Source organism: Microcebus murinus, chromosome X, assembly GCF_040939455.1.
Source record: "Microcebus murinus isolate Inina chromosome X, M.murinus_Inina_mat1.0, whole genome shotgun sequence".
In the NCBI taxonomy this organism is placed as follows: Eukaryota; Metazoa; Chordata; class Mammalia; order Primates; family Cheirogaleidae; genus Microcebus; species Microcebus murinus.
The window spans coordinates 51,203,668-51,222,382 of NC_134136.1; the positions used below are offsets into that span (position 1 = coordinate 51,203,668).

Consider the following 18,715-nt stretch of genomic DNA (forward strand, 5'->3'; position numbering starts at 1 on the left):
CAGCTAGGAAACTGGGTTAAACCTGAAAAGAAGTTACCAGTGACATACCTGGATAGAATTTGTTTTCTACCACAATCTATTCATCCTAGAAATCGTGCTTCCACAAAATACATGTTTAAGTTAATTTTCATTTTAGACTGTAAAACCACTCAAGCAAAGAAATTAATATTCAGTCAAAATAAAATACCACCCAGAAAAATCAATACAATTTTCTATCAAATGAGGGTGACTTTAATCAGGGTGACTCAAGCACAACAACAATATTTTTTTCTTAAAAGTGGAAGGAGTTCCTTGTGACCATTTTCTGCTTTACCTTCCCAACATAGTAAGCACAGCACACAATTTTGCAGCCATTTACCTAGTGAAATAAGAATATAGTTTTTGGTCACGGTGTAAAAATCTGAATTCTTGGGAAGAAATTATGCACTGAATTTTCTGATACCTTCCATATAACTACTGCTTTAATGAAACTGCTACCTGAAAATTCGGTAGTAGTATTATTGTTTAACTATAATTTAAGAAGCTATAGCAGACTGGTACTTATGACTTCTAATGAGAAAACCATAACAACCTTTTAATTGAAGGGAAAATGGTTAACTACAGTAATTGCAATCAATAAGGCTGTGTTAGTAGTATAAATATTTCTTCCCAAAGAGCATTTCTTACTCTCCTCAGCAGTATTTAAGGTTAGGAAGTGAAAAAAAATCTAATTAGAAATCCATTTGTTATTTATAATGCTAAGCCTTGGTCCAAATTTGTACATCCCAACGTTGAGAGAGAAACCGCCATTCCCACCACAAGCAAAACAAGACTTTGATTAAGAAGAAAACTGAGGCATGAAAAAAGGGCTTACCAATCACATAGGCTAGTAACAAGGCCAAAGTCACTGTGATTGCAGTGGCGCTCAATGCTGTGCACTTCCAGTTGCAGCATCTGTAAGGTTTGTGAAAGGTAAAGGCGGGCCTGGAAAAGGCGCTTCGAGGAAGGGGCCTGGGAGGGGGCGAGTACACGGTATTGGACGTCAAAGGGTAGTTCTGACTGGCTGCACTGAAGATAGCGGAGGAACCAGATCCATGTTTGAACAGGAAATGCCTGCGAAAAGGAAACAAAAGTTTGGGCTATAAAAACCAATGCCAGTTGCTACAAAAACCCAAACTCCATTAATTCCCCAAATCATGCTATGCCAAAGTTCAGGGGAACTGGGAAGGGCTCAACACAGTTTTTATATACCCAAGAGGTACTCTAAACTGTCCTTGGTGTTCTCTCTCTTCTTTTCTTCTTCCTTTTTTCTTTCCTCATTTAGAGCTTTTCTCATTTAGGCTTTTAAGAGGAAGAAAGGAGTCCTGTGTTCCCTAACTTGCTGGCTAGTGAGTGCTAACATCCCACATTTGATGTTATACACTACACGTCTCCCTTTCATTAAATATGATCCTCAAGAGCTGATTTCAAAACAGAAAGAGATGTATCATCAGGCATTTTAATAATTAGAGTGGCCTGGATACCAGTGTTTGAGATTTTCCTCACTACCAAACTTTAGAGATTAGCTTTCATAGGCATATGTTTACTCAACATTTTATTATTAAAATTATCAAGCATACAACCAAAATGAAAGAATTTTATAATAAACACTTCTATATTCACCAACTAGATTCCACACTTAACACTTGACTAGACTCACTTTATCACATATTTATCTATTTCTCCATTCCTTTCTCCATCTTTATTTTTAAGCATTTTGAAGTATGTTGCATACATCAGTACACTTAACTTCACATATTTCAGCTGGCATATTATTATCTAGAGTTTGATATCTTTAACAGATTTTTAACGTACAATTTATTCACAATTAAATGCATAATGTTAAGTGCACATTTGCTGAAATTTACAAATGTAATCACCTATGCAAACAAATGCATAGACTAATGACAAGAATGTGAGAATGATAGCTACAGAATCACAGAGTTGGAAGAGTCCTTCAGAAATCATCTAGTAGCCCAACTCCCTCAGGGAAATTGAGACCCAGAGAATGAAAGTGACTAACCTGTTGAGATGTAGAACAGTCTCATCATCCCCAAATATTCCCTCCTGCCTTTTCTAAGTAAATCCCTATTCCCATCCCCCAGAGGCAACCACTATTCTGCATTTTTTCCCACCATACATTTATTTTGCCTCTTGTAGAACTCCATACAAAGGGAGCCATGCTGCTGTCATATTTGATTTACTATGGGATGACTGCTGACCATTCATGACTATTATTAATACAGGCTTCTTATAAACAGTAGTGATGTATTCACATGGAAGGAGTTGCCAAAAACAAATAAATGAAAGTATGTTTTTGTGTATATACTTTATACTCATTGAGTGCTAAGTACCAAGTATTGTACTGAATACTCATTAGTACCTTGTTAAGTCTTCACTCATATGCTATATTATTATCCTTATTATGCATTTAAGGAAATGGAGACCTAAAGAGATTAAACAACTTAACCAAATTTAGCTAGCAGGTGAATGAATGACAGCCTGAATCAGAACCTAGGTCATTGGAGTTCCAAAGTCTTAATCCTTTCTTTTCTCTTTTGTTTCTTTTTAAAATAATTTTAATTGATATATAATGATTGTACATATTTATGGGGTACATAGTGATGTTTTGATACATATAATTTTAGTGATCAGATCAGAGTAATTAGCATATCCATCAGCCAAAGTTTGTAATCTTACTCATTCTACTGTACTACCTGGGGTAGTAAAATGCACTGCTAAACAAAACACATTCTAGTGCTACATTTTAATGTACAACACAAAACCTCCCCACCAAGCAAAAAGCCAACATCACCTTGTACATGTAACATATGCCCAAATGCATAAATTATTATTTTAAGACTGATTTCTAGCGTCCATATTTAAATAACAAAAGCATGTATATTTTTAAAAAAACTCTACATACCAATTAATGAAAAATATCCACAATAGAGAATTTTGCCTTAATATCATGAAGTTAAAGATTTTTTAAAGGGCTGGGTTGCTGACGGGGTGTAGATTTAGGTTCTTCTCAAGGACAATTTGGCATTATGTATCAAAAGACTTTAATAATTCTTTGAGGTAATAATTATGCTTACAGAAATTTACCCTCAGGAAACGATGTGTATAACAATGTACATAAGAAGTCATTCATTGCAGTGCTATATAGAATAGCAAAAATAAACACATGAATGTCCAATAATGGTATTTCATTAAATTATTTTATAAACATATAATACTATAAAATCATTATAAATTGTGTTGCAAAAGAATATCTATCCACTAGGAAAAGTGTTTACAGATATTACCAAGTAAACAAAAGCAGGCTTCAAAGGAGTATGGGCAATACTATATAATTTTTCAAAGAAAAAATTGTCTATATTTTTATGGAAAAATAATCATTTGTGTTACCTTTGGATGGTAGGGGTATTTTATGAAATTTTTTGTCTCAGGCTTGTATCGATTTTGTAACTAAGATAAAAAAAAAATCGTAGGTGTGTGGGAGGGGTGGAAAAATTCACTGGATAACACTAACCACAGGAATAGTTGATTCCATTTAAATAAACATGATTTATTGAGCACCTAGAAGGGGAAGGAACAAAGTTAGGCACTTTATCTACATTATTTTTTTTTTTTTTTTGAGACAGAGTCTCGCTTTGTTGCCCAGGCTAGAGTGAGTGCCATGGCGTCAGCCTAGCTCACAGCAACCTCAAACTCCTGGCTCAAGCAATCCTCCTGCCTCAGCCTCCCGAGTAGCTGGGACTACAGGCATTCGCCACCATGCCCGGCTAATTTTTTGTATATATATTAGTTGGCCAATTAATTTCTTTCTATTTTATAGTAGAGACGGGGTCTCGCTCTTGCTCAGGCTGGTTTCGAACTCCTGACCTCGAGCAATCCGCCCCCCTCGGCCTCCCAGAGAGCTAGGATTACAGGCGTGAGCCACCGCGCCCGGCTATCTACATTATTTTGATCTTCATATGTCTGTAAGGTTGATATTGTTATCCTAATATTTCAGATTACTAGGCTGAGACCCAAAGAGGTTTAGTAGGAGTAGAGTGGTGATAATAATTATCATAACATTAATAAGAGGTAACATTGAGTGCTTACTTGTGCTAGGCATTGTTCTAAATACTTCACACAAACTGTATTATTTAATCTTTACAACAACCTTATTGCGACCAGTATCTCCATTTTACAGATGAGAAAACCAAAGTACAGAGTGGTTAAATAACTTGTCCATGGACCCATAGCTAGTATTAATAATGGAAGAAGATGAGTTTCAAACACAGGCAGTCTGGCTCCAGAACCTCTGCTCTTAACCAGTACACTACAGTACACTATACTAACATTATGCAGTTAGTGAGACACATTAAGATTGGAATTCAGTAGTTGAAAATACTTCTACTTGACTAAAAAAAGTAAAAAAAAAACAACAATAAAAAGGAAATAATATATATGAATTTTAAAAATCTTAAAAAAGATTGGAATTTAGACCTGTTAAGGCACATAAGAAGCATGCTTTGTGTTGAATTTGGTATAAAGATGATGTTGAATTGAGCCACACTATTACCCTGTTCCCTTTTAGACTAATGACAAGAATAGGAGAATGATAGCTACAGAATCACAGAGTTGGAAGGGACCTTCAGAAATCATCTAGTAGCCCACGACCCCCAGGGAAATTGACACTCAGAGAATGAAAATGACTAACCTAAAAATAATATAGCTAGTCAATGGCATAGATGACACTGGAATCTTGGACTTCCAAAATAGTCTATTTCCATTGCCCCATACAGGTTCTAATACCTGGGTTAACTGACCCAGGCTCAACAAATGCTATCTGTTCAAACAGTACTACATAATATGTGTCTATTCTGCTGTATGTTATATGTTCTTACAGTAAGTTTTAAAGACTATCTTAACTACTTTAGATGGATGGGTAAGCATTACAAAGAAGCTACCCTTTTAGTTGATGAGATATTGCTAAAAGATATGTGGCTGCTCTCTAAAGGCACCTAATTTATCCCCAGAGTGGATAAATAGTATATAAATAACAATAAGAATAAATATATTTTATTGAATAAGTCACTCATAGCATTGTGCTATTTCCATTTGATTGTGGTTCCTCTTTAAGGCTTTGAAATAATCTCCTCCATACCATAAAGAGGTGGATTTCTTTTTTAATGTCTGATTAACTCTCCCAGCCTATATTTTCCCCTTTGGCCATCTCATTTACTAGTGAGCAAGAAGTGTAGCACTTTAAAGGCAGCACAGTAGCTGCCCTTCCTTCCCACCCCTTGCCCCATGGTTCCTTTGAAGGTGACAAAATGTCGCTTACATATTACTGATCCTACATAGCAACACTCTGATACATTCCTATGGAATATAGGAGAAACCCAGCAGTATGGGGCTCTTTTATTCAATGTCTAGGGATAAAATCGTCAATCTTTTGCATATTTATGAAGAAGAACAATTGGATTTTTAGACAATATAAGTGGCCCAATATGTTGGATATTGATTTGGTTTGATATAACATTAAGAGGTAGAAGAAAGGCAAAGAAAGACAGAGAATTGTTGGCTATTATGATGGCAATTACAAGCAATAATCAATATCCCTTAGGACTGTAATTTCATCCTGCTGTACACCAAAGAATTTCCAAATGCAGTTTCATAAGTAAAATATTATGGCATAATGAATAAATTCAACAGTCGCAGCAGAGCAACATTTAAACTAATTCATATTTGAGTGGAATCCAAATCACAGTCCTTAGTGAGGGTAGATAATAAGATGAGTTCATATACTAAGGTTCTTGTTTTCTTATTAACAAGCTCAGATTAAGATTCTATGCTGAAAGTGATCTATACTTTGATGTGCATCATGAAAACAGCAATGCATATGCTATATATTGTCATACACTTTGCAGTCCGTTGTTGGAAAGAAACTAGTACCTAAATGTGTTTCCATAGTCCCTGAAAAAAGTAGGAGCATAAAGACAAATGCTCAGTGCTAGACTTTAGCTATGTGCTCATAAAATCAGATCATCTGTCTAAGCACATTGCTTTTCCCTGGGGACCTGAAGATACACTAAAATGTTGCTATCAATTTCATACAATTGGGTTTTTTCCACACAGCAAATGATAAAAATGCAGTTCAAGAGTTTATGTGTAAGTAGTACTCTTCTTTGCATCTGTTTTAATATTCAAGTTCAAATTTAAAAAGGAAAAGCAAGATATTGCCAAAAGGAAATGGGCATATAAGGAAATTGGAAAAAAATATCTTCAAGAATGATGAGACCCAGTGGTGGTAAATGGGAATATAATAAATGCTCCTGTAAGGATTTTAAAATCATCTATAAAAAAGGGGAAATGTACTCTCTCTTTTTAAACCCCTCATACTACATAATTCTGAGGGTATCTGTTAGCACTAAATAACATGATGTAATGTGGCACTTAAAATTCTATAGGAAATAGACAGATATCTACAACTTTCTAACAAGAGATGCATAAATAACCAATGATTTTTTCTTTTACATCTTGTAAACATTCTTATGAGATACATATATAACTTGTATTCCCTTAGCTATAAGAATTTGACTCATTTTTATACCCAGAAGAAGGAATTCAACCTGCTTCCAGTAAAAGCTGAGGTTAGCTTTTTTTAAAAAAGAGGAGGACTACAAGGGGCCCAAATCACATTTAAATAATTGGTGGAATTTAGGTATTTATTGTTCTTTTTAAACAAATTATTCAATGCATTTTCATTGTGGTAAAAAAATACATAACATAAAATTTACTATCTGAAGTATTTTTAAGTATATAGTACAGTAGTGTTAAGTATATTCACACTGTTTGTACAACAAATATTCAGAACTTTTTTTATCTTATAAATCTGAAACACTATACTCCCATTAAACAACTCCTTTTTTCCCTTGCTCCTAGCAACCACCATTCTACTATTTGTTTCTATGATTTGGACTACTTTGCATACCTTACATAAGTGTAATCATATGGTATTTGTCTTCAAATAATGTGATTGATTTATTTCACTTAACATAATGTTCTCAAGGTTCATCCATGCTATAGCATGAGATAGAATTCCCTTGCTTTTTAAGGTCAAATAATCCATTGCATGTATATACCACATTTTGTGTATCTATTTATTCACTCACGGACACTTAGGTTGCTTCTGCTTGTTGACTCTTATGAATAGTACTTCTATGAACATGGGTGTGCAAATATCTCTTTGGGATCTGCTTTCAATTCTTTTGGATAAATACCCAGATGTGGGATTGCTGGATCATATGGTAGTTGTATTTGTACCTTTCTGTGGAACTTCCATGCTGTTTTCCATAGTGTTTGCTATTTTACAATCCCTCCAACAGTGTACAAGGGTTTCAATTTTTCCACATCCTCACCAACACTTGTTTTTTTTTTTTTGATAATAGCCATCCTACTGGGTATGAGGTGATATATCATTGTGGTTTTGATTTGCATTTCTCTGATGATTAAAAATGTTGAACATCTTTTCATATTCTTGTTGGCCATTTGTATATCATCTATGTCCATTCATAGGTATTTGTTCTTATGCCTCCAAGAAACACAAGAAAATAAAAGAAAATGCCATGCTGGGTCAGCCCCATTTTATTCTCTAACAAGAATACCTAGTTTTGTTTTGCAGAAAAATGTGGTTACTGGTGAAGATAGCAACCTCAACATCTCTATTTCCCCTTGATAACTCTTTCCTCACCTCCTTTTTTAGGAAAAATACTCCTAAGAAGAGTATTTATTTAAACTCTTCTTGAGCCTACTAGCGTTATCAATTTGGACACCCTCCTGGGGTAACAGACTATATTCCTCTACTGATAACTACATAAAGTTGGATTTCATTTTATTTGCTCTAGGATTCTTTCTTCCAAACATTAAGCCACCTCTGTCCACATGTTTCCTCTAAATCTTGTACACAAACTGTTGATAAAATGTCTATGCTCTGTCCATGTTGTTCATACTTTTTAAGAGTTTTTAAAAAAGAATTTCAGGATATCTATCTAAACCTTAATTTTCCTAGGCTTAAGTCTTAGTTCTATAATATATTCTCAAACAGAAATATTCTATGATCTAGGTTGTTACTCTTGTGATTTTGCAAGTGGGGGTAATTAATAGCTAATGGGGGAGCTCTTTTAAAACCTTTCTATGGCTATCATCCCCTCTCCTCTTTTATTCAGAAGCAGTATCTGCCCTACCTGGTCATCTGTCTCTAGATTGCATATTCCTTGAGGGCAGGAAACAAATGTTAATTTCTAGGTAGATTCTAGGTATTAAAAGATACTCAATGAATATGTAGTTATTAATATTTGTGTGATTCCTTTGCTTCTTCTAAAAGGCTCTTGATTAAATGTGCAGAATGAATGAAGCTTGGGGACTCTAAAGTAAGTGTTTCACTTGTGAGCAAATATCTCTTGGCTTATTGAATGTAAAAACACAACTACAAGCTTTCATTGCATGTTCACATAATCTAAAATAAATCAATCAAAGAAACAGTTGATTCATATTTCATCTTTTTGTAAGGCATTTTGGTAATGAAAGAATTACTGTTAAAAATAATTGTTGTTAATGATAATGGGAACACTGGTGACTGTTTACTAAACATTTATCATGTGCCAGGCACTCTGCTGAAGTACTTTATTGGCTTTTTTTCTCACGGAACCTTCACAATAACCCTATAATCCTAAAAGGCAGATGATAGTATCTGCATTTCATAGGTGAGAAAGTTGAGGATCAGATATTAAGATTAAATAAATTCCCTAGGGTCACATAACTGGTAAGAGATACAGTTGGGGACAATTCAGTTTTGCCAATTACTAGAGTGTAAACGACATGAGAGTAGAAAATGGTGCCCAGCAAACAACAGGTGCTCAATAAATATTTTTAAATTCATGCATGAATACTCAAACCTACTTACTTAACTACTGTGCACATATTAGCTCACAATATCACTCATAATGTTAATAATAAGGTAATACAATCTTCTTAATTCACATGATCATCTGGTATTTCTCTTTTCAAAGGTAAATATCTATAAGCTTAGTATTCCACTGAATACTTAGTTATGGAAATATTTCAACTCTTAAAATTACAGAAATGACAAAATGATATCAGGAGGGTACATACTTGTTATCATTATGAAAGTTAGGTAATTGTCATGTCTCTGTTTAGAATGTAGGGAACATCAGAAAGTTTTCATGCAGTAGCATATTGGATTTTCCTATATAAAGTAAACATTCTGTGACAGGATATTTAGAGATAAATTGGAACTAGGAGTGAGGCACTATATATATAAATGCTACAGAAAGAAAATACTACATATTCCACCATGTTTGACCAGGTTGCTTTACTAGACCCCCAAAATAAATTAAAATAAACCATTATGCTTCACTTCATATAATGCCCTTTTCAAGTCACCTTTTGATTCTCCTTCTCCAAGTTAGATCTGTGCTCTGTAGATCTAACTTTAATTTCAAAATTGATATTAAAATCTCTACACCAGTTGTAGAGTAAATATCAAATTAATATTTTTTATTAATGCAAATGTTCCCATATTAAAAGGCTCAGGCCAATATGTAAAAATTATTTACTTAGATAAGTAAGCTTACCATATTTTTTTCTTTGTATATTTAATAGTAATTTGGGTTTTGAAGTATGGTGTGGAAGATATAATCCTCTCAAACTAGAAAAAATGTGGAAAGCTATTGGTGGGTGAAGTTTTCAATCCTCTTATGATTTTATACGTATTTTCTATGAAGGAATAATAGAATGCAACACCATAGTTTTCAGTAGTTCTTTCCCCAATAGAGGCTACTTAAAATGGGAATGAACATATTACCTAGGAAATATTTGTGATTACATGTTTAAAACTAAACCAGACTCTAAGCTTCCTAGGATATTTTTTAATTTCTTCATTTTATAAAGAAACTCAATTATATTCCCTTTGCAAAAACTGAAAGTCAGTTTCCAATTTTACTCATCAAAGTAACCTGCTGATTTTATAGAATTGATCTTCACTGGTTACTTGGGTTATTATTTTTGTTCCTTTTTAAAGGAGGGGGTAGTAGGCAGAGTATTACATATTTGATTACCTTTTTATTCATCCTCATTTTCTACAGACATGTATTTTCCTCGTTTATTTTATGAGCCAGTTGACATGGTATACTTTTCTGTATCATTTATTTTTATTGAATTGTAATCTATGTTAGCAAGGACATTTTATTTAAAGAAAGAATGTTTCAAATTAATTACAAAGGAGTACAAGAAAGAGCCTAAAAATTTCTCACTAAACTCTTCAGATTAAAAATCTAGATTATCATATTAATGCAACTTTTGAAGGATATTGATCAGCATTTGCCTTTACAGCTTTCATTTCTTTGAAAGTCTTACACATATGTGTACATTAAAAGTAAGAGTGCTTTATAATCATAAAATAACATAAGAAATACCACTCACATCAGTCCCTTAACCTATCCAGCATAACATTTCTGTAAAGGACAAGCTGGCAAAGGACATGGCTGTCCTCTGAAAGAAATATCAGCCTCAAAATAAAACAGATAGCCTGAGGCAGAGACTGCCTGCCCTCACTAACATCCTTGTTCTTCTCTCTTCCTGGGTATACAGACAGACAACATTTCCCAGCCACCATTTCTGTTAGGTATGGTCATGTGGCTGAGTTCTGGCAAATGTTATGGAAAGTGTGAGCAAACGTGATATTTGACACTTTAAGGCTTGACCTCTAAAAACTTCCCACCCATGATTATCAATCTCATTCCTCATCCACTGGCTAGAAGAAAGCAGACCCAAATGTGAAAGGAGCCCAGTACATTCATTCCATGGAACACTATGCAGTCATAGAAAATCCAAAGACTTTGTAACCACATAAGCATATTAGAAATGTGGATCATTGTTTCTCAGCATAGAGCCCTAGACAGGGCATCCCTATCCATGATTCCCCTGCCACCCACTCTCCACTGCCTGAAGGCATAGTTAATTGGACCAGAATTGGATATCCAACCTCAGAGGCAATTGTATTGTCTCTCTCAGAAATGTAGACACAGATATACAGCTAGGGAAACCAAGATGCAAGGTCATGTTGAGCCAGAGCTGGAGTTAACAACATAACAGAGGAACAAACAAAGATCCCATCTGGAATGAAGTTTGATCATGGAGCATATATGCAGAGAGAAGCAGAAATGAGACATCATGTGGCATCAAAATGAAACAGAATGAGGGAGAGAGCTCCACCTTTCATTAGGCCCGTCTGTACTTATTTTCTTCTTTTTTCACTGTGAGATTACCATGTACCGTTTTTTTTAAATTTTTTTTTTATTTTGGCATATTATGGGGGTACAGATTTTAAAGTTTCAATAAATGCCCATTTCCCCCCCTCCCCCCAAAAGTCTGAGTCTCCATCATGACCATCCCCCAGATGGTGCACATCTCACTCATTCCTTTTTAAACATTTCATTTGGCTTTGAAGGTTTTCTCCTGCCAATAACCAGATAATTTCTAAGGCAATAGCAATTTTCCATGTTGGGAAAAAGCAGGATTCATATATATATACTACAACCACAATTGTGTGCCTTCCCCTTCCACACAAAAACGAAAACAAATACAACCCCAAATGCCTACTCCACAGAGATCTGATCTGAAAGAAAGCACAAAGAAATTGTAGTAGTAATTATCTCTGGATGATGGCATTTGTAGTTATTTTTCTTTGTAATTATCTGTGCCCTTTCTATTTTTGAAATGAAGTTGCGCCGTTTTTATAAGGTCCATCATGACTCTGTGGGCCTGTCAGCCTCACTACTGCTATTGTCTCCGATGCCCTCTTTGCTTCTGACCATCCTATGTCATGTGTGTCTTCCCAAATGTACCATTTTCTTTCAGGCTTCTGAGGGTCCTTGTAAGCTTTTTAGCAAAGAATGATGTCAGAAGAGCTAAGAAATACCCCAAAGTAGTGCAGGTCTAAAGTAAGGCAGGAAAGAAAGGATAATAAGTGAACACAGGGACAATGAGGCATATAGGAGAAGAGAAAGGAATAGAATAAAAAAGAAATCTTATAGATAGGTAGGTAGGTGGATAGACAGGCAGATAAGGCTATATTTGCAAGGGTAAGAGGATTGTTCGTAAGTTGCTTTGGGGTCACTCCAGACTCCTTTGCTATAGGCTGTCTAGATCTGATTTAAATAAATAGTCAGCAATGACACTGTATTTTTCCAGCTTTTTGCATTCCCAGAAAACAAGCCAATTAAGTATAGTACAACTGGGTATATATTCAATGTGTCAAAAACATATTCCTCTTGCTTAAGACTCTCACACAGAAATGCAGGATATGACAAGTTAATTGGGGATAAAATTATATGAGGAGTTGCCATTGTATTAAAAGGAAAGCAATGGGGAGAGGCTTAGTGCTAAATGGATTTAGTTTAATGGTTTCCAATCCAAATTACACTATAAACTGGAGAATTACCTAAGCCCTCTAACAAAGGCCTCAGAAGAAAGGAATAGGAAGTGGGAAAATGGGAAGGGAAAAAAGAGTCTGAAAAGGGGTTGAGTAAAAAGTGAGCACGTGACAATAGATTTTGCCTTACCAGTACCAGGACTAGGTTGGGAAATATTGAACAAAAAGTGTTTCTCAAACTGGGGATGAATTGGCCCATGGGCAACATTTGGCAATATCAGGAGATATTTTTGTTGTTACAACTTGGAGGAGGTTGCTACTGGCATCTAGTGGGTATGGGCCAGAGACATTGCTAAACATCCTAAACTACCCTGTGCATTCACAGAGCAGTTCACCTCCTCAAGACATATAAAACAAGGAAATAATCAGCCCAAAATGTAAATAGTGATGAAGTTGAGAAACCTTTGTCTAAAACTATTAATCTTTTGGCTAAAACTATTAAACTGTTAATGCACTTTTAAAGTATTCACCATCTGTACGGGAGGAAATTGGTCACTCTTTAAAGACTTCCAGAAAAAGACTGTCTTGCCAAGCACTCTTGATCTTATCATCCCCCCAAGCTCACAGCTATTCCTCCTTGAGGCTATTTGCACATCTATTATTCAAACAAATACCCTGAACCTTAGGGCCAGAGAGCATATACAACTCACTCATAATTGCCTCAAACATTTACTCTTGCTGACCAAACAAGGAAATCTCGGTAAGATATGGAGAATAGAAAACATTTCCTATTTTTAATTTCTAAAATTGCTTTTTAAATTGTACCCCTCATGAACCTGTCATGAAGCATAAATCCAAAACCTGAACTACCAATTAAAATATGTAGAAAATATAATAATGACAGCAATTGAAACAACATTAACTTCCCTTCGGTTAGGCCACCTAAGAAACAGTCAAATTCAGCTTTGTGCTGTGCTCTAAAGTTCAGTAACTACAATTCTACCTGAGCACAAGAGAGTTTGTGGAAACCAGGTCTCCTTCCACCGAAATGTGCTCTCCCTGGTTCCCTGCTGTGTGGATTTGAGAGTGCAAAGAAGAAAAACTTTGGTTCACTTTAATTATTCAGACACAGCACAGGGATATAAACAAGGTAAGGTCAACTTCAAGAGTATAGTGATTTCATGCACTCTGGTGACTTCCAAATATGCATCTATATTTGGCAAATATAATATTAAACGTGAATTTATTTTCTCTATGCATCATTGTCAATACTTAGAAAAAAATCATCATGAATTCAGAGGATGCAGTATAAAAATGGTTGGTTGGAATGTATACCCATACTAGATAGTTTTATCTTTCATAGAAAACATAAAATGAAATTATATTTATTTCATAATTAGACTGAGAATAACAGTATAAAGGAAGATATTAAAAGTTCTACTGCAGCTTCACAGTATGACCCAAGGCAGGGTAGATTTCTATATGAGGTGCTACATCTTGAATACTGTCTCTATGAAGGGTTTTGTTTTTTAAATTCATTTATTTAACAAAATTTTATTGAGCACCTATTGTATATCCCAAAAAATGACTTCAGAGACTAGTCTTTCACTTGCTTAACATTGCCTCCTTAACTATACTTGCCTGCCATTATCCCTACCCCTAACAGATAGGGAAGTGTGGTGTCTTCTTCATTTTCTCTTGGCTATAGTAAATTCTGAAGGAATCATGACCATTCAACTTAAATTTATCTCATTTATTTGGGGACCTCACCTATAATTAGTAAACTTGCAATTAATTAGAATCCAATTAAATGGAAAGCTCAATTGAGCAGGGTTCTTTCAGTGGAGGACCAAGTGACAAGAAAGCAAGTCACAGAATGACAAGAGATTGTAAAGCCAGAAAGGACCTCAAATATTATTTAGCTTCATTCTCTCATTTGACTGTTGAGGGAAATGTGGTTGAGAGGAAGAAGAAGATGTTATCAAGGTCACATAGCTATATAGTGGCAGAACTGGATTTTGCTCAAGATTTCTAACTCTAAATCCAGCACTTTTTCAAGTGCTCACATGAGGCCATTCAAAATTTGCAAAGGATATCCTGAGCCCACTAGATGATGTTTTGTTCACTCTACAATATCCTCTATATCTAGACCACTGTATGATAAAAATTCACATTCAAAGGACAATTCTGACATGCGATAAGATTTTCAATTATAAAAGATTAAATTATGGTCATTTGGATTACAATGGAAGTAGATTCATATTTAAGAATGATTTTCAACAAGAATGGCAATTTATAAAAAGTTCTATTTAACCTTAAGCTAATCACTAAATCCAATTAACCAGAACTCCCCAGTTTTCTGGGCATTTAAGTTTATCAAGATTTTAATATAAATAGAATAAAAACTAGATTATATCTCCAGGCAGCGAAACTTAACTGAATCATAAATATTCACTGAAAGACAAAAGGGGATGACTTGGGGTTCTTTATATACCTGATACAAATTGTTACAGCACAAAGAGTGTTAGATTCATTCATGGAGATTTGCATTATAGCACCAATTCTTGCTCCAACTGCCACATGGACATGTTATTAAAATTTCCCAAGACCCAGTTACTTTATTGTTAAGTTGGGCATAATTTCTATATTTCTACCTTTTAGGGTTGTTTAGAGTTTGAAATAAGATAACTAGTGAAAGTACTTTGGACAGTAGAAAATTATACATGCATACTTCTATATGCACACATACCTATATGTGCACACACACACATACATGCATATACACATTACACATTCTCTAATATCTGTGTCTTTTGATTTTGACAAATAACAAAAAGTATTTAGCTACAAGTGTATCTACTAAAAGATAACCAGCCATGTTGCCATAAAATTATCTAAGTTAATGATACTACTCACTATGGTAAATGATAAAATTTGAGAGATGAGACTGTCATAGATAAAAGAAAATTATTTTAGTTGAAGGGTAGAGGAAATAGCAGATTATGATTCTTTTATGCCAGAAGAAATTAAATTTGCTTAGGAGGCTAATATCATGTTGTACTTGATATTTTGATAGTTGAACTGGAAATAGTTGTAAGTTAGCATTTATGTTGTCAATGCAAGCCCTGTGCGGACATATGTCACTATTAAGTATGTTCATCAGTATCAAGGGACTGCCTAGTGTTTTGGTATGCCAGATGGAGACAAAAAGTCTGAGTTATAATCATGTCTTGGCCAATGATAGCTGCTTGTCCGTGGAAATATGACTTCTATTTGAGAGACAAGTTTAAATAAAGGTGGGAGGGTATAATACCACCCTCTATATGAGACTAGCAAGGGTAAACTCGTTGCCCCTAGGAGATTTATTAATCCTCAAAGGTAAGACCAGCACCAGCACCAGCTGTATGTCCTTGTTGGGGCTTGGCAACATGGGAAGCCTATACTGCTGTGTGGGGCCATATTGTTTTCTTCAGCATTATGTGACCATTCCTACATGTTTTCATATTTTTTTTTACCATTAAGAAAACTTGATCTATAACTTGGTCTGTCAGTTTCTTCCTGTCAATCATATCATTGTCCTGGTGACTACTGTATACCTCGTCACCAAAAGTAGTTTTCCTTCAATTCCTCCTTCTGATTCATATGAGGGATTTGCCCTGATTCATTCACCTCTCAATTTACTGCCACATGTCAAAAGAGTAGTCCACCTTTTGTTTCGATTTTCTTACCTCTTATCAATTTTTCAAATCCAATGTGGTGCAGCTTCAATCTTATTACCATACTGAAACTGATGCTTAAAAGTTTGTACTTGACACAGTCAATGGTCTCTTCTCATCTACATTTTATTTGACTCCTCTGTGGCATTTGAAAATCATGAACACTATCTCCTTAAAATTTTCTCCTCTCTTGTTTGTGCTTTTCCATGATTACTCCTCAATCATCTATGCTGGCTTTTTTCTCCCCCATTGACTCCTAAGATAGAAGTGGCCCCATGGTTTGGTTTATGGTCTTCTTTTTTTCTTTCACTAAACTCTGTGTAGGTTTTTTAAGATTTCCTTCATCATTTAGAAGTTTAATTATTATGTCTATCTATGAAACTCTCAACCATATCTTTCATGAGCTCAGATATATGTGAGTTTGAATTGGCTCCACTACACACTAACTGGTGATCTTGTGGTATGTTGTTCACTTTTCTAAGCCTCAATTTTAAAAACTGAAAGTTGAAATAAATGTGATAATTGCTTGGCAAAATGCTTGGCACATAGTAAGCATTTAGTGAGTCGTAAGAGAAAACCTTTTTCTTTCTTCCTTTCCTGGGACCTAGATCCACATTTTCAAGTATTTATTGGATATTGGACATTTCAAACTGGATGTCCCACATAGATATTCCAATATTTCCAAAATAAAATTCATTGTCTGCTGCTACCGACTTCGGTTCCTAATTTCAAAAATTTACTACATCTATAGCTCCCGGCTCACTTATTTTGTCTGTCTGTCCATACATCCTACAAAAATTTTGTTGAACAATACGAGCCAAGTGTTGAGGAATTCAAGTAAAAAAAGATATAGTCTTTTAGTCAAGTTGCAATGGGGAATAAAGGCAAGTAAATAAAAGATGTTCAGTGCAAATATACAATGGAATAAGATCTTGATAGACATATGCACAGTGTTATGAAACCACAGATAAAGGGCTCCTTTATGAAAGTTAAGGTAGGGAGGTTGCTATGGTCTCAATGTCTGTATCTCTCCAAATTTCATATATTGAAATATAATCCCCAGTGTGTTGGTATTAAGAAGTGAGGGCTTTGAGCAGTGATTAGGTCATGAGGGATCTCTCTTCACGAATGAGATTAGTATCCTTATAAAAGAGGCTTGAGGGAGCCTGTTGGCCCCTTCTGCCACATGAGGGCACGGCAACAAGGTGCTGTCTATGAGAAACAGGCCTTCACCAGACCAGACACCAAATGTACTGGCAGTCACCTAAATCTTAGATTTCACAGCCTCCTTTACGGTGAGGAACACATTTCTGTTGTTTATATATTACCCACTCTAAGATATTTGGTTATAGCAGCCCGAATTGATTAATACAGAGGTGAAGGCAGGTAAAGGAAGACTTCTAAGAGGTACCTTTGACTTCTCTCCCACTTCTTTCCTATCACATCTAGCCAGACTCCAAGTCTTACAACATTATTATCCTCAATAAGATTAACGTTTTAGGGGAAAGGCTGTCTCCCCCTACTAGAATGTAAAGCTCATTAAAGGCAGGGTATTTGTCTTTTTTGTTCTCTGTTGTAGCCCCAGCTCCTAGAACAGTGCCTGGTACATGGGAGGCACTTAATAAATATTTGTTGAAATTTGTTGAAACTCATCTAGCTAAAACTAATTCACCATAGTATTTATAATGAACTGTTTTTCATTTAAAAATTTGCATTTTACACTTTCTTATACCCTTAAATATCACACCAAAAAATTTAACAGAATGGAAAAGCAGATGTTACTCTTTATTTGCTTATCTGTTCACCAAAGGGGATAACTCTTTTTGAGATTTCTTATTCTTTAAATGGCATCCTCAGTATCACACTTTCACAATTCTTACAGAGACATTTCAAAGACCTCAAGACTAAACCTGATCTTATCTTTTGCTTTTAAAGCTACAAACACTTTTGTGTTGTGGAATTAATAATGAACCAGCTGGATTCTTCCAAAGAAAGATGTTCAGTAGAATATCTTTGAAAAACACACACACACATACACATACCTGTAAAAAATAAGGATAATTGACAGGAAAATTATTTTCTGCTATTTCAAATATATTTCATACTTTTAGTAAAATATAACAGACAAGTGTCTATTAACCTGACATGGTGATGGAAATATTTATTATGATTAACTTGATGAGTAACTTCGTAGTGAATGAAGTTGTTAAGAACTTTTTTTCTCTCTTGCTTACAATGAGATATTTCTGTTTTAGGTATACAACCTGGGTTGGGGAAGCATATAAGTATATGGTGAGGGAGAGCAAAAAGTACAGGGGAGACTCCTCTAAAATTTAATATTTGTTTGCTATACTCATACGTTACATCATTTATTTTTTTAAAAATTCCCTAAGACATCTGTTTAGATTCACATTTGGATTGCTAAATAAATCCTCTTCACATTAAAACCAGATTTCATTTCACCTATGGTGAAATTTTCTTTCCTTATAAAATGAAACAAATTATGTTTGCCTATGGTTTTATTTTGAAATGA

The 18,715-nt window shown here is 34.9% G+C and overlaps 1 protein-coding gene across 4 annotated transcripts in view; it reads right to left on the minus strand.

Moving 5' to 3' along the window:
- TENM1 (teneurin transmembrane protein 1) overlaps positions 1-18,715 on the minus strand; it is a 779,956-nt gene that overhangs the window by 304,374 nt on the left and 456,867 nt on the right. For all 4 annotated transcript variants that reach the window (XM_012759551.3, XM_012759555.3, XM_020284904.2 and 1 more), the window contains one exon: positions 854-1,092. In XM_012759551.3, coding sequence (XP_012615005.1) covers positions 854-1,092 — 239 coding nt within the window. The remainder of the gene's footprint in view (positions 1-853; positions 1,093-18,715) is intronic.